Below are 15,797 nucleotides of genomic sequence, written 5' to 3'. Positions count from 1 at the left end.
TTGGTGGTTCTCCATGGCCTGACGGTGCAATGGCGGTGATGTTCTGTGTTTGTGGGAGCATGGTGAGTTAATCCTGTCTTGGTGTGGGGTTGGGAGTCTGGTGTGGGCTTGTTATATATATATATACAGGTCTTTCTCAAAATATTAGCATATTGTGATAAAGTTCATTATTTTCCATAATGTCATGATGAAAATTTAACATTCATATATTTTAGATTCATTGCACACTAACTGAAATATTTCAGGTCTTTTATTGTCTTAATATGGATGATTTTGGCATACAGCTCATGAAAACCCAAAATTCCTGTCTCACAAAATTAGCATATTTCATCCGACCAATAAAAGAAAAGTGTTTTTAATACAAAAAACGTCAACCTTCAAATAATCATGTACAGTTATGCACTCAATACTTGGTCGGGAATCCTTTGGCAGAAATGACTGCTTCAATGCGGCGTGGCATGGAGGCAATCAGCTTGTGGCACTGCTGAGGTCTTATGGAGGCCCAGGATGCTTCGATAGCGGCCTTTAGCTCATCCAGAGTGTTGGGTCTTGAGTCTCTCAACGTTCTCTTCACAATATCCCACAGATTCTCTATGGGGTTCAGGTCAGGAGAGTTGGCAGGCCAATTGAGCACAGTGATACCATGGTCAGTAAACCATTTACCAGTGGTTTGGCACTGTGAGCAGGTGCAAGGTCGTACTGAAAAATGAAATCTTCATCTCCATAAAGCTTTTCAGCAGATGGAAGCATGAAGTGCTCCAAAATCTCCTGATAGCTAGCTGCATTGACCCTGCCCTTGATAAAACACAGTGGACCTATTTTGATCTTTGTTTATAATTTCATTTAGGTCTGCTTACTGTTCTTCCTTTAGTCCCTTTCCTCATGCTTTGGTTTCATTAGGTTCACCTGCTCCCTCTGCCTCCCTGTCTCACCTGTTCTTAGTTCCTTTGATTACCTGCCTTTGTTCTCCCTCTGTATATTAGTTGGTTTTGTTTCATTGCCCTTTGCTGGTTCCTCTCGTCGCTCACACTTGCTGCCCTCGTTCATGCCATGTTCCTGCAGTGTCGCAGCTTCATACGTTTTTGGATTCTGGTTATGTGTTGTACCTGCAGTGATTTTGTTACGTTTCTGATCCTTCAAATAAAATAAAGATTAATTTAAGATGCTAATTCCAAGCTCTTGTCTGCGCTTCGGTCCACCCCAAAACCCCACTGTGACAACCACATGCTGTTTAGCACTAGAGCGAAAGCATTCTAGGATTGTTGAGGGTGTAAGTTTATATTTGTGATATTGATATTTATTCACAGCATCTGATGTTTTATTCTTTTAAACTATTTATTTTTTCTAAATAAAATGGCATCCTAAACAGAATCAATCAAATCGATCAAGAAGGTGCAAGGACAGAGACAAAAATACTGGGAAAATTAGGAGGAAGAAGGGCAGGGTGACGAGCTGTGAAGTAGAGAAAAGGAGAAGGCAGACCTCAGCTAGGGAGAAGTAGAATATTCTCAAATCTACCCTCCTAAGGCCATATTCATATGTAGACAATTATTCCACATAACACTGAGAATGCCAAGATTGTATCATACTGGGCTAATATTTAAACTTGATAATGAAATCGAGTTCAAAAGTTGTAAGAAACAAAAACCAATATTTCTAAACTGGTAATGTGTTTTTATTGCTTAGAGACTAGTCCCAGTAGGGAGTTCTGCGTTCTTTCTGCTTTTGCTGGTGCTGCTCGCTCGGCCCCTTTAAAGCTGGACTGGATCATCCCTCTGGAGGTACGGACAGCAGCAGAGCAGATAGCGCCTCACGCAGCGCCGCGTTCGGTTCTCAAACGGAACACTGCACGTCTGATCTCAGCAATCCCAGCTGCGTCATATTCCAGCTTTTTCTTGAGGCGACTGCATGAGAAGCTGAAGAATTCCGAGACAAACAACAGAGCGGTGCAGGGAGTCAGGACGGATGAGAGACAGTGCACGGGCTCTGCTGACAGGCGGACTCATTGGTGCTGCAGCATATCTGAGCCTGGGCTGCGCACATTTCCAACACTCACGCACATCCGAACCTTTTTCTGCTGCAGGAGGGGTTGCTTACCTCGATACCTTACCATGGAACCTACGGAGGACTGAGCTGCAAACATCTTCTTTTGTCAAATAAAAGTAGCAGTGGAGGAAAACAACCTAGAGGGCGTTTTAAAGGAAAGAGTGAAAGCAGCAAAATGTCTGTTCCTGTAAGTATATAAGCCCCGAGGCACGCCAAATACATGCGAGCATTCCACCTTCAGTTTTCCACATCAGCATTGCACAGAGGCAGATGTTTAAGGCTGGAGCCAGCTGACAGCTCCATCCCAGTCCAGCATACAATCAGGTTCACTGTATTACAGCGGCCGCTCCGAGCAGTGCTAATATTAAAAGAGAAAACTCCAAAGAAAATGTTTGTTGGCTGTAAAGCAGAGGCACTGTTTGTAGTGCATCCCACTGCCAGGCTAACAAGGCTAACAGTCAGGCTCAGCAGCTAGCTGCTGCACAGCTCTGTTGGTTATTAAAGGCCATTTTCACCGAGTCTGCTGGAAGCTGTGCAGGATATTTCTGGTGTTCCAGTGTGTTCCCTGTCTCTGGAGCCTCCCTCAGATCTGCTGATGTCGCTCGAGCCTGTAGTGTTACTCCTAATCACATTCTGCAAGATCTGCTTCACAATTGGAGTTGGAACAGTTGGCTTTGTGTGTGTCTGTGTGTGCGTGTGTGTGCTTGTCTGTCAGGTTGAATTTCACGCCTTGTTCCATGGAAAAGTGTTTTCTTTTAATGCATGAGGAATGCTCACTCTATGCACTGCTTTGTTCAATTCAAATTCAAAAATACTTTATTAATCTCAAAGGCAAATTAAATGTTGTAGCTCATACAGGATTCTTCAAAGAGCTGTTGTAGATGCTGATGGTCTCTGAGTATAAATTATTTTAAAATGGTTGTGGGACAATATAGGCTTTAAAAAACAATTCTTATTCAGTTTAGATTTTGGCCTCAAACAAACCTGCAGCTTAATTAGACAGTCCAAACCTCTCTGTCAGTTCTGGCTGAAGTTTTTAAGCAGTTTTCTACTGTAGGTAAGATACTGCCTGCTTATAACCTATGAACAGTACCACCGTTTTAAAAAGATGCACGGTTGTTTTAGGTTTGAACTCTTTTAAAAAAAAATGTTTCTAATGTGGCTCTGGGCCACAGCCAAAACAAGTGTTTCGTGTATTTCGAAGGGCATCATGGAACCTCTAGACCAGAAGCAGCCTGTTAGTGTCTTTTTGTAAGCTGTAGTGGAAATCAGACACTCAGAGTCTGAAACTGCTGTTGAGTTTTTAAACAAGAACAAAAAAAGAGTAAAATAGACATCTTTTATACAATTTTAAATCAGAATGTGGTTACAGTATTGCATTACTAGTATATAAAGTAACTTTTTCCTTAAAGAAAACAAAACTGGATATTTTGTGCATATAATCATAAAATCTAAGGTTCCAGCAGTGAAAGGTCATTGGATGTGTGCTTTCCAAACTATGTTCCTACAAGCCCCACCATCCTTTTCTACCCACAAAATAGCACTCATGCATGTGCAGTCATAAATATGTTTTCATATACTGTATGAACACACAGACACATGTAATTTTTAATTTCTTCATCAGAAAAATAATTCTGATACTATATTTTTCTAAAACAATAACCAGAACCTTACCTTCATTTCTCTGTCCAGGGATCAGATGTTAGGAGGTAGCTCCTGTTACGTGTTCTTAGTGTAACAACAACTGAATACTCTGGCGTTCAAGTATTGCACACTGACAGAATAACCTGAAATTGGTCACTCATCAGATATTTTAAATGTATTATTTTGCCTGTGTTGAAACATTTCTGGGATCCAGACCAATTTATGATTTTGTTTCATCTGGTTATTTTGAGTTTTTAATACCCTGTCATCATCAGCAGACATGTTCTATGATTTGTGCAAGTAAGTTGTAAAACGTGCCTGGGCTGAGTGTGTGGTACATTACATTAGAACCTCCTCTTTGTTGACTGTGCAGATATTTTTGTGTCCTTGTGAGATTATGTTGTGAAATTTAAAATTCTGTAAGGAAAGACTTCACCAGTGTTTTGAGAGTGCCAGGGGAGGGCAAAAGTGGCATCAGCCATTAGCCAATGTTTACATAGGTTATATGGAGACCTGGTCTAGTTGGATCAGTTCATGGCAAACACACGCATCTGAACACATGACATTATAACCAGTCTCAGGGAAAAAATTGACATGTGACCTATGGCTTTTGGGATGAAAAGTCCTGATTACTGTTACATTGTTCTGATCTACAGCTTACTGTTCCACGTGCTGACAGGAGTATTTTGCGTCTGACAGCAGAGGGAAACTTTTTCAGTTCCAAATGGAGCAAAACAATCTTCCTCCAACATTTCACTTCTTTGGATAGCCATGTTTGTATGCAGCTGTTGCATTTAAGCAATGAAACTGACAGTAACCACACCCCTATACCTACAACCTCCTGTTCATCACAACTCAGCCTGGTGGCCATTTACAAAAAGCACATACACATTATATACAGTACTTACAAAATTATAAGATCAATTAGGCATGCCTTGACTGGAACCTTAATGTGATACTTGGGGTCAGATCAGGGTCCCGATCAAGGCATTGGTCTTTTCTGACACGCACCTGCCCCCCTTTGTACTGTTTTCAGTTCAGCTGAAAACCACATTCCAATCAGAGATTTAGTTTTTACTTCAGCCAATTAGGGGGCGATAATGAACAGGTTTATCCACGGTCCACTAGAAAAGGAGAAGAAAAAAACCCAAAAAATAAAGGCATTTGATCACTAGAATATCAGTGCAGTTTTGTATCCTTGTGGATCATTTCTCTCTTCTTCAGAGAGAAGTGATCCACACTGAAATAGCAGATTTATCATCCCTATATTTCTTTAAAACAAACTTTATTGTTGGTTTTCTTCTACGTTTCATGATTTCACCCATTGTTTTTGTATTCACTCTGTTTGGCACCATCCTCTGACCTGGACTATTGTCCTTGCCTGTATGTACAGCCAATGCGGTCACAAAAATCGTGGCTGCACACCGAGGTCCACAGAGAGGCCTAGCAGACCCTCATGGGCAAGTACAGATGAAATTTACATTTCACAGGCTAGGAGATAGGAAATTCTTTAGCCTAATTTATAAGCATGTTTTATCCTGCGGTTTACCGTGAAAGAGAGACTTATTGACTCCTGCATCCTCCTGTCTGTCTGTGTCATGCACCCTGATATGTGCTTTGCTCTAAAAGCCAGCTGTGTAGAGGAGAGCTTTGTATAGTGCCGAATTAGCGAGTCAAATCGAAACAGTGAGGAAAACGCTAACACTAGCATACTAGTTTAGCAAAATGCTACAGATTAAAATATCATGAGCCAAAAACATTTTTATTGAGGATTGTAGTTGACTGTGTGTAGTCAGAAAAATCTGCAGTAAGATACAGTTTTGTGCGCCTTTAAGCAATTGTCCGGACTTTTATTAGTAATCTTAACTGACTAAAGCTGACTTAGAAAAGCATACTAAGACTGACCTCCAAAAACTCTGTTTGGGGCAAAATATATCTATGTATATATATGTTTTGATTTACATAAAGCAGGTGTGTTATCAAGGACTGCATTCCACTTTGATGAACTTCTGGGTTTGGACACAATTTACCTAAGAACCAACAAAGACACATGCAGAAGTGGAATGCAGCCCTAATAAACCTGATAAACATCCACAGCAGGGATAAATATCAGGGCTGCTCAGTTATGAAAATGTTATGAATATTTTCCTCACTATTGAAATTATGATTATTTAAATGATTACCCCTTAAGTTTGGAAAAACAGTATTTCTAGCACTTGGAGAACAGTGAATTTTCATTAACATGGAGTTTCCCTTATACTATCGGCCTAAACTTTGTCTTAAAATAACTAACAAAGCATTTATATAAAAGTAAAATGATATACAGTACAGACCAAAGGTTTGGACACACCTCATTCAAAGAGTTGTCTTTATTTTCATGACTATGAATATTGTAGCTTCACACTGAAGGCATCAAAACTATGAATTAACACATGTGGAATTATATACTGAACAAAAAAGTGTGAAACAACTGAAAATATGTCTTGTATTCTAGGTTCTTCAAAGTAGCCACTTTTTTGCTTTGATTACTGCTACGTACACTCCTGGCATTCTGTTGATGAGCTTCAAGAGGTCGTCACCTGAAATGGTTTTCACTTCACAGGTGTGCCCTGTCAGGTTTAATAAGTGGGATTTCAAGCCTTATAAATGGGGTTGGGACCATCAGTTGTGTTGTGCAGGAGGTGGATACAGTACACAGCTGATAGTCCTACTGAATAGACTGTTAGAATTTGTATTATGGCTGGAAAAAAGCAGCTAAGTAAAGAAAAACGAGTGGCCATCATTACTTTAAGAAATGAAGGTCAGTCAGTCCGAACAATTGGGAAAACTTTGAAAGTGTCCCCAAGTGCAGTCGCAAAAACCATCAAGCACTACAAAGAAACTGGCTCACATGAGGACCGCCCCAGGAAAGGAACACCAAGAGTCACCTCTGCTGCGGACGATAAGTTCATCCGAGTCACCAGCCTCAGAAATCGCAGGTTAACAGCAGCTCAGATTAGAGAACAGGTCAATGCCACACAGAGTTCTAGCAGCAGACACGTCTCTAGAACAACTCTTAAGAAGAGACTGTGTGAATCAGGCCTTCATGGTAAAATAGCTGCTAGGAAACCACTACTGAGGACAGGCAACAAGCAGAAGAGACTTGTTTGGGCTAAAGAACACAAGGAATGGACATTAGATCAGTGGAAATCTGTGCTTTGGTCTGATGAGTCCAAGTTTGAGATCTTTGGTTCCAACCACCGTGTCTTTGTGCGGCGCACAAGAGGTGGATGGACTTTACATGCCTGGGTCCCACCGTGAAGCATGGAGGAGGATGTGTGATGGTGTGGGGGTGCTTTGCTGGTGACACTGTTGGGGATTCATTCAAAATTGAAGGCATACTGAACCAGCATGGCTACCACAGCATCTTGCAGCAGCATGGTATTCTATCCGGTTTGTGTTTAGTTGGACCATCATTTATTTTTCAACAGGACAATGACCCAAAACCCACCTCCAGGCTGTGTAAGGGCTATTTGACCAAGAAGGAGGGTGATGGGGTGCTGCGTCAGATGACCTGGCCTCCCCAGTCAAGGAACTCCTTCAAGACTGTTGGAAAACCATTTCAGGTGAATACCTTCTTGAAGCTCATCAACAGAATGCCAAGAGTGTGCGGAGCAGTAATCAGAGCAAAAGGTGGCAACTTTGAAGAACTTAGAATATAAGACATATTTTCAGTTGTTTCACACTTTTTTGTTCAGTATATAATTCCACATGTGTTAATTCATAGTTTTGATGCCTTCAGTGTGAAGCTACAATATTCATAGCCATGAAAATAAAGAAAACTCTTTGAATGAGGTGTGTCCAAACGTTTGGTCTGTACTGCATATTTAAAAACCCTCAGTAAAAAAAGCAATTTAGTGCTCTTTACAATCTCTTGAAATAAATTTCAAAACATGTAAAAATCAAATAAAATGCAAATTACCTAAATAAATGATACATTTTAATGATGATTAATATATTTCACTGAACAAACTTGCTCTCATCACTAAGCTGCTGAAAGATCCTGTGCTCTTTCTTTCTGCTCTCGGTGGAGGAGGACGCTTTTTCTCTGTCTCCCACCCCCTCCCATATCTGCCCTGCTTCAGCTCTGTGTCTTGTCTTTGGAGCCTCTTCTTGCATATCTTCCAAATTCTTAGTTATGGATTTGGTCAGCTGGTCTCTCAATGCAATTGATCAAATTTTCTCAAGGAGAAGACAGGGTGAAGGAGAGCCCAACTTGTCCGGACTGGACGTTTTTCTCTGGATACACAATGGACTCCTGGCAGAAGTGGAGGATTGTGTGTTTGTCGATAATGTCAGTCGAGGATGTGGAAGATGTGTATATAATTGGATGTTTGATATCAGGATTTCTGCTTTTTGGAGTCAGCGGTTACATGGCATATTGAGAAATTCGGAGAGTGTCAGCAGCTGTTCTGGCAATTGTAAGGCTGCCTGGCATGTATGATGGGATCTTCAGGGCGATCAGCACTCAGACTGAGATGTTACGTGAGCTGAATCACAGACTGGATGTGATCCTTACACAGGATCGCAGGCAGGTTGCGGTTCCTGGACTCAGGGGTGAAATGGGATAAATCTTGGAGAAAGCTGTTCGCTCGGATCAGAGTCGCTCTCAGCAACGAGCTGAATCACTCTTAAGCTAGGAGTTGGGAGCTCTCTGAGACGACTCTGAGAATCTTTATGAATACAGGCCCAGATGTTTTTAATAAGCCCCAAGGGGTTTCGTGAAGTTTGTGCTTGAAATAACATGCCCAAATCTAATTGAGTTTTTCTCAGCAATTAAACTCTTGAAATAATCTTGGTATTAAATTAAAGCTAACACTTAGGAGATGCCATCAGAAGTGCAAATATCACAGTAGCTACTATTGTTCCAGAGATAATGAGGATGGAACACAGAAAAAAACGATTTTTTCCCCCACCAAAAGATTTTCTGCATTATACAGTATATGAACCTTTTAGAAATATCATGAATAAGGCTACAAACTTTCGAAAACCCTAAATCCACTTGTGGGCATTACCTGTGCAAAGATTCATGCAGCTGAGGTAAAGTAAAGCAAAGTTACAGAGCTTTTAGTAAAGACATAACTAGGCGTTTTACCCATTGGCACAGTATGGCGCAGCTAGTTGGCAAATGCTGGCACCATTTACAAAAAATTGTGTTTTTACTTGCAAAACTCAATAAACCTTTTTCTATATGTCTAAAATGGTTTAACATTTTCTTTTTTTAAATTACCGTTATTTTGTTTAGATTTTTAGTAAAACACTGAGAAACTGCTCTTTCGTTCCAACAGCATATTCACTGACTAACAGCTTTACGCAGAGCGGTAACTCGAGTTTGGTTGGTCCGAATTGCACAAATCACCCTTCCTTTTAATCCATAGAGCCAACAGAATCAAGTAAATACTAAACACGTTCACGCAGTCCCACCAATCACCAACTGAAGAGAGACGAAGACCTGTGACGCAGACTAAGTGAATCAGTTCCTTGTATCCGAACCTGAAAGCAGAATGTCAACAGGAAATTGCTTGCAAAGTACACTAGGAGATGACACGTAGTTGATGAGTAAATACCACAAAATAACATTATAGACTTGGGGAAGAAAATTATGACAGTAAGAAAGTTTTTCGATAATGTTTTTCAATTGCTAGAGATTATTCCGGTCTTTTTTTTTTGTTGCTGGTTGAGTAAATCCTGGACAGATTGTGACAAAACATATTTTTGAAATCTGTAAGCTCTCTGTTGTCTGCAAACATGCTGTTTGTTTGTGTAGAAGCTGTGGGGGGAGCAGCTCAGACTGAGATTTGTGATGATAACATTTTGTGGAATCTGTTTACTTTCTGATTTAACTGCTTGTAGTTGTAACTGTTTGGTGTTCATAGAAATGGTTTATGTCAGCTTTTAGCTGAGAGTCTGACGTGTTAGAGGATACCATACATGTCTATGTTTAACTAAAGGAACATAGAGCAATGAATGTTGGATAAAAAGGTAAAATCCCTCCCCTGGTATTGGGGGATAGGGCTTAAGAGGTTGGTAGATGGATTGTGAGAAAAGAAACAGTTAAGCCCAGGTGTTTTTGTTGCAGGTCTCTGAGTCTCTTTCCTGAAGACTACAGCTCAATAGGTCCATGTCCAGGGTGTGATCACTTTTGTCAACTTCATTTACTCAACAGCTTACATCAAAGTTCAAAGAAAAAAATCACACCACATATTAGTGCACTTGGCATGAATGGTTTCATGCTCCGACTGTGTTGTACAATAAAAATGGCTTCTCACATTAAAAACAGCAATCTGATCTCCATGGAAGTAAATCAACAGGCAGCTGAGGGGTCATAATCTATTTGCTTGTGTATGATACCAAGCAAATAGTATGTGGGCTTATGTATGAGTTTAAGGGTCTAAGATGTAGTGAAATGTCTTTGGCTATGTTCCCTCTTCAGGTCTTAATGCTCAAATCCAATTTTTTCAGCAATCTGATTTTTTTGTGTGGTCATTCCCATTACTTTGTAAATTTTGCCTATATCTGACTTTAGTATGAAATGTTTGTGGCTCCAAACTGACCCGCATGCGCATAAGAACAAGAAGGGCATCGTCAAGCGCAGCACAACAGTAAACAAGGAGAAATAGGTGTTATGGTTTAAGAGCACAACAGAAGCCATTTATTGTGTCAGCGGGTGCTGTGCGGGAAACACTTGAATAAAAGGAGAGTGAAACTCTTTATTGTTCCGTTTTAGGGAGATCTGACTGCGAGTTCAACACAACAAACTCTTTGGATGCAGAGACACAGCCAGCAATGGTGGGGCAGGGATGTTAACAACTTTACAGAGACTGAGTTTATTCAGAACTTATTCATGTTGAGGACAACTTTTAATCATATATGTCAGCGCCTCTCCTCTCAGCTACACAGGCAGCGGACTAGATTTCAGGGGCAGATCATCACATGCTTGGTAACCTCAGTAGAATTTTAACGTCCTCTGTTTGAACACTTCATACAAATTTTACAATACAAACTACGTCCCACATCCAGACGGTTCCTATGAGCCTTTCAATTAGGCTTGAATAAAGTTTTATTTCATTTTATTAACGGGCTCAAACGTCTCGCTGTCTCTCCACTGTGCAGTACGATTCTAGCCTCCTGTCTGTTTTGCTAACTGCTAACGTTTCCTGTTGGGCTGCACAAAATTGTGAAGAATGCGACGGAAAGTAACGTCAAAGTCACATTTAATCCGCCTTGGTTGTTCCCACTGAAGTCCCATTCCAAAATATCAGATACAAGTTGGATTCAGGACCACATATGAATGTGGCTCAAATGTGACTTGAAAAAATCACATTTGAGCCATTTCTGAGCGTTCCCACTTGCTTTAAACTGCCTGACATGATCACTTGATCCCCAAAAACTTAGATTTGGGCCACATTTGCCTGCAGTGGAAATAGCGGTGTCTGTATGGTGCTGGATATTCTGATAGTACTTGTTTTTACTTCTGGTGTGTGTTATGACCCACTGACAGGTGGACCTAACAAAAATTTGTAATCTAACATTAGGATCAGAGCTGCTCAGTTTGAGGCTAAATAATCTCTGTCTAGGTTAAAGTACTCTGTGGAACTGATGCTGAGCTCCAAGTCACCCTGTTGCCCCCTAAGCCCTACCCCTACCGTTGCAACATTCATTCCTTTTTTGTCATCCAAACTGGAATTTTGCATGTTGGCACAGATGGTAGCACTTTTACCCTGCAGCAATAAGGTTCTGAGTTCAAATCCCTGCCTGATGTTTTTCTGCAGCTTTTCTGCTTGTTCTCCCTTTGCATCCAGTTTGCAAGCATGCATGTAAGGTTAGGGTAATTAGTCTCTCTAAATTTCTCCTAGGAGTGTGTGTGTGTGTGTGTTTTTGTGTGTGTGTGTGTGTGTGTGCATTTTCATGACAATAAAGTGATACAGGGCAGTAAGAGGGACTATGAAGCATATGTGGGGGAAGAACAATATGGAGGAGTTAATGGATGTTGGGAATACAGAGAAACTGAAGGAATAACAGCAGGTGAAAAAGGGTATCTGGAAATAAATGGTAAATGTCCTGTATGTACTTGGCGCTTTATCAAGTCCAAGGACCCCAAAGCACTTTACACTACAATCAGTCATCCCCCATTCATTCACTGATAGTGGTAGTCTACATTATAGCTACAGCTGCCCTGGGGCAGACTGACAGAAGTGAGGCTGCCATACAATCGTCGCCACCGAGTATACTATACTTAGTATCACAGATGCTTTTAAGTTTTTCATTAACCATTCAGCCTGTTTAAAGGGAGCCAACATACCACTGGGTAGTTTGGGATTATTAAATAGATTATTTATTTAAATTATTAAATAAATATAAATAATTGGGAGCTGTCTGAGGACCTCAGAAAGAATATTATAGGTCTCCATGTTAAAGATAAAAGCAACAAGAACATCTCCCAGCTGTGGAAACAAGAGGAAATGGAACTACAGGATGATCAGACAGACAATGAGGATGGTAAAACAGCCAAGGAAACCATCCAAAGCCTTTCAAGCTGAACACCAAAGTCAATGTACACCACTGTCTGATCTTACCATTTGTTGTATTCTGAGCCATGACTGGTTCAATAGAAGGACCCTCTGGAGAGATTTGCAAACAAGAAGCCAGACTGGACTTCACCAAAATGTATGTTGAAACATCCCAAAGTACTGAGAGAAAATCCTGTGACCTGATGAGACAAAACTGAAGGTTCCATACATGTTCAACAGGATAACTTAAAACATTCATAAATGGCCAAGAAAAAACATAATGAAAGGCTATCCATGAGCCCAGTTCTTTATCTTACTAGTCCTCTGTGGTACAACCTTTACACCTTGGACAGTTTTGAGCAATTTGCTATGGAAGAGGGGCCCAAACGGTAAAGTTCAGATATTGCTTGTCTGCAGTGATCAATGCAGGAAATACTGAACTTACCACTTTTGTTTTCCATGTTACTTTTGTTGATAACTAACTTGATGAAATATTGAACTTAGTCAGTAATTAAGGCAAAGTCTGATTTGTGTCAGTTTGAAGTTAATTCAGACATGGTTCTGTTTTTCATTGTGGAAGGGTACCAACACATTTGTCTAAGTAGACATAATGATCTGATGACTATTCCAACATGTATTTAAAAATACAATCTAGTTTTATGCTGTATTTTATGGAGATCTGAAGCAACACTTATTTAACTTTTATTATTCCTCAACAAATGTGCACAAAGAAATGTTTCATATTGTCTAACCTTCATCACTTCTTTTTATTTATTTACACTAATTATCTGTATTTACCTTATGTGAAAGTAAGCAGCACTGTTTAATTTGAGATACACTCTAGTTACATAGTTTCTTCATATTGACCTGACAATTGTTAGTTAAAATCTAGGGTTATGTGATTTTAGGGAAAAAAGCTCTCTTTCTTTTCCATCATCACACTGCCCTTAAAACTCTACAGATCCTTTTGATCTTAGTAGCTAAGGTCACTTAAGCAGGTCTTTGCAATTGTTATTTTGCTCTGAGTGATGATAGCAACTCAATACATTGTGCAGTTCTAATGCAATTTTTTATATTAAACTTGTAATGATTCAAAGCATGTCAATACCCCACTGAAGGGTAATAGTTGTCTAGTAACAGAAAGTTATATTATAATACATGATTTGTTTTTATCATTTAAGATTATTGCTGATGTAAAGAGCAATTACTAAACATACGGGGGTTTTTAACAGGTGTGCTATTTATCCATGTTGCAGATGACAAATAGGAACACTTACAGTACAGACCAAAAGTTTGGACACACCTTCTCATTCAAAGATTTTCATGACTATGAATATTGTAGCCTCACACTGAAGGCATCAAAACTATGAATTAACACGTGGAATTATATACTAAACCAAAAGGTAAAAAACAACAGAAAATATGTCTTATATTCTAGTTTCTTCAAAGTAGCCACCTTTTGCTTTGATTACTGCTCCACACACTCTTGGCATTCTGTTGATGAGCTTCAAGAGGTAGTCACCTGAAATGGTTTTCACTTCACAGGTGTGCCCTGTCAGGTTTAATAAGTGGGATTTCAAGCCTTATAAATGGGGTTGGGACCATCAGTTGTGTTGTGCAGGAGATGGATACAGTACACAGCTGATAGTCCTACTGAATAGACTGTTAGTATTTGTATTATGGCAGGAAAAAAGCAGCTAAGTAAAGAAAAATGAGTGGCCATCATTACTTTAAGAAATGAAGGTCAGTCAGTCCGAACAATTGGGAAAACTTTGAAAGTGTCCCCAAGTGCAGTCGCAAAAACCATCAAGCGCTACAAAGAAACTGGCTCACATGAGGACCGCCCCAGGAAAGAAAGACCAAGAGTCACCTCTGCTGCGGACAGTAAGTTCATCCGAGTCACCAGCCTCAGAAATCGCAGGTTAACAGCAGCTCAGATTAGAGAACAGGTCAATGCCACACAGAGTTTTAGCAGCAGACACATCTCTAGAACAACTCTTAAGCAGAGACTGTGTGAATCAGAATCAGAATCAGAAAAGCTTTATTGCCAAGTACGTTTTTGGACATACAAGGAATTTGTTTTGGCGTAGTCGGTGCAATACAATACAAATTAAACAGTATAAACATATCTACAATATAATATAAATATATGTGAACAGTTTTAAGTGAGTGAGAGTAAGTATAGAGCAGTATAAAATGTAAGAGCAATACAACAGTGCAAGTGATCATTGTGCAAGTATGGCAGTGCAAGTAAAGCAGGAGTCCATGCTGAGCGTTAATGTAACGCATAGAGTTACAGGTTACAGGTTCTAGGTGGTAAAATAGTTGCTAGGAAACCACTGCTGAGGACAGGCAACAAGCAGAAGAGACTTGTTTGGGCTAAAGAACACAAGGAATGGACATTAGACCAGTGGAAATCTGTGCTTTGGTCTGATGAGTCCAAGTTTGAGATCTTTGGTTCCAACCACCGTGTCTGTGCGGCATAGAAGAGGTGAACGGATGGACTCTACTCGCCTGGTTCCCACCGTGAAGCATGGAGGAGGAGGTGTGATGGTGTGGGGGTGCTTTGCTGGTGACACTGTTGGGGATTTATTCAAAATTGAAGGCATACTGAACCAGCATGGCTACCACAGCATCTTGCAGTGGCATGGTATTCCATCCGGTTTGTGTTTAGTTGGACCATCATTTATTTTTCAACAGGACAATGAACCAAAACCCACCTCTAGGCTGTGTAAGGGCTATTTGACCAAGAAGGAGGGTGATGGTGTGCTGCGTCAGATGACCTGGCCTCCCCAGTCAAGGAACTCCTTCAAGACTGTTGGAAAACCATTTCAGGTGACTACCTCTTGAAGCTCATCAACAGAATGCCAAGAGTGTGTGGAGCAGTAATCAAAGCAAAAGGTGGCTACTTTGAAGAACCTAGAATATAAGACATTTAGACTTATAGTGTTCCTGTTTCTCTTTATTAGGCCCGAGTTATCAAAAGCTTTTTGATACATGAAAGCGTGTGGGCGTGGCCACGCCTCAAAATATGACTTCTCACCAAAAAATACTAAATTGACATAGCTCCTAAAAGGAAACTCACAGACACATGAAACCTTCTGAGATTGATCTGCCTCTAGGCCTGAACAATATTCACTGGTCAGATGCTGACATCATCGAAGCCCCGCCCCCTGAGAACAGGAAGTGTCAGGTTTTCCTTTACAGAATCAATGTTTGATGTTCTTCACCTAATCAACGTGAAACTATCCCAAGCAACAGATAACATCATGGTCTTCGACAGTCACCAGTACTGGCTGCTTTAGCTGGAGGGTGTGGCTATGATGGCGTGGCGTATTGTGATGTCATGCCACGGCCATACGTTTCGCTATAAATTACACATGCATGGTCCAATTCACTCCTAAATAAATATGGTTGATGTTTGTCTGTCCCCAAACAGCTCTACTGGATTACATTGAAATTTTGATCAATAGCACCCCCTAGGACACTTCAACGGCTATATGTCCCTCATACATCATCAGATCCATTTCAAATGTAGTATACATGATCATGACTTAA

The 15,797-nt window shown here is 40.4% G+C and overlaps 1 protein-coding gene across 4 annotated transcripts in view; it reads left to right on the top strand.

The window, feature by feature from the left end:
- Positions 1-1,647: 1,647 nt before the first annotated feature.
- bcar1 (BCAR1 scaffold protein, Cas family member) overlaps positions 1,648-15,797 on the top strand; it is a 191,361-nt gene continuing 177,211 nt past the window's right edge. For 3 of the 4 annotated variants that reach the window (XM_047380874.1, XM_047380860.1, XM_047380846.1), the window contains exon 1: positions 1,650-2,233. In XM_047380874.1, coding sequence (XP_047236830.1) covers positions 2,222-2,233 — 12 coding nt within the window. In that variant the 5' untranslated portion in view covers positions 1,650-2,221. Of the gene's footprint in view, positions 2,234-15,797 lie in introns of all 4 variants that reach the window. The other variant, XM_047380820.1, reaches the window with a different exon arrangement.

This window comes from Girardinichthys multiradiatus, chromosome 2 (assembly GCF_021462225.1).
Source record: "Girardinichthys multiradiatus isolate DD_20200921_A chromosome 2, DD_fGirMul_XY1, whole genome shotgun sequence".
In the NCBI taxonomy this organism is placed as follows: domain Eukaryota; kingdom Metazoa; phylum Chordata; class Actinopteri; order Cyprinodontiformes; family Goodeidae; genus Girardinichthys; species Girardinichthys multiradiatus.
Note: the sequence above shows the minus strand (reverse complement) of the source record. Positions and strands in the feature narration are given on the sequence as shown.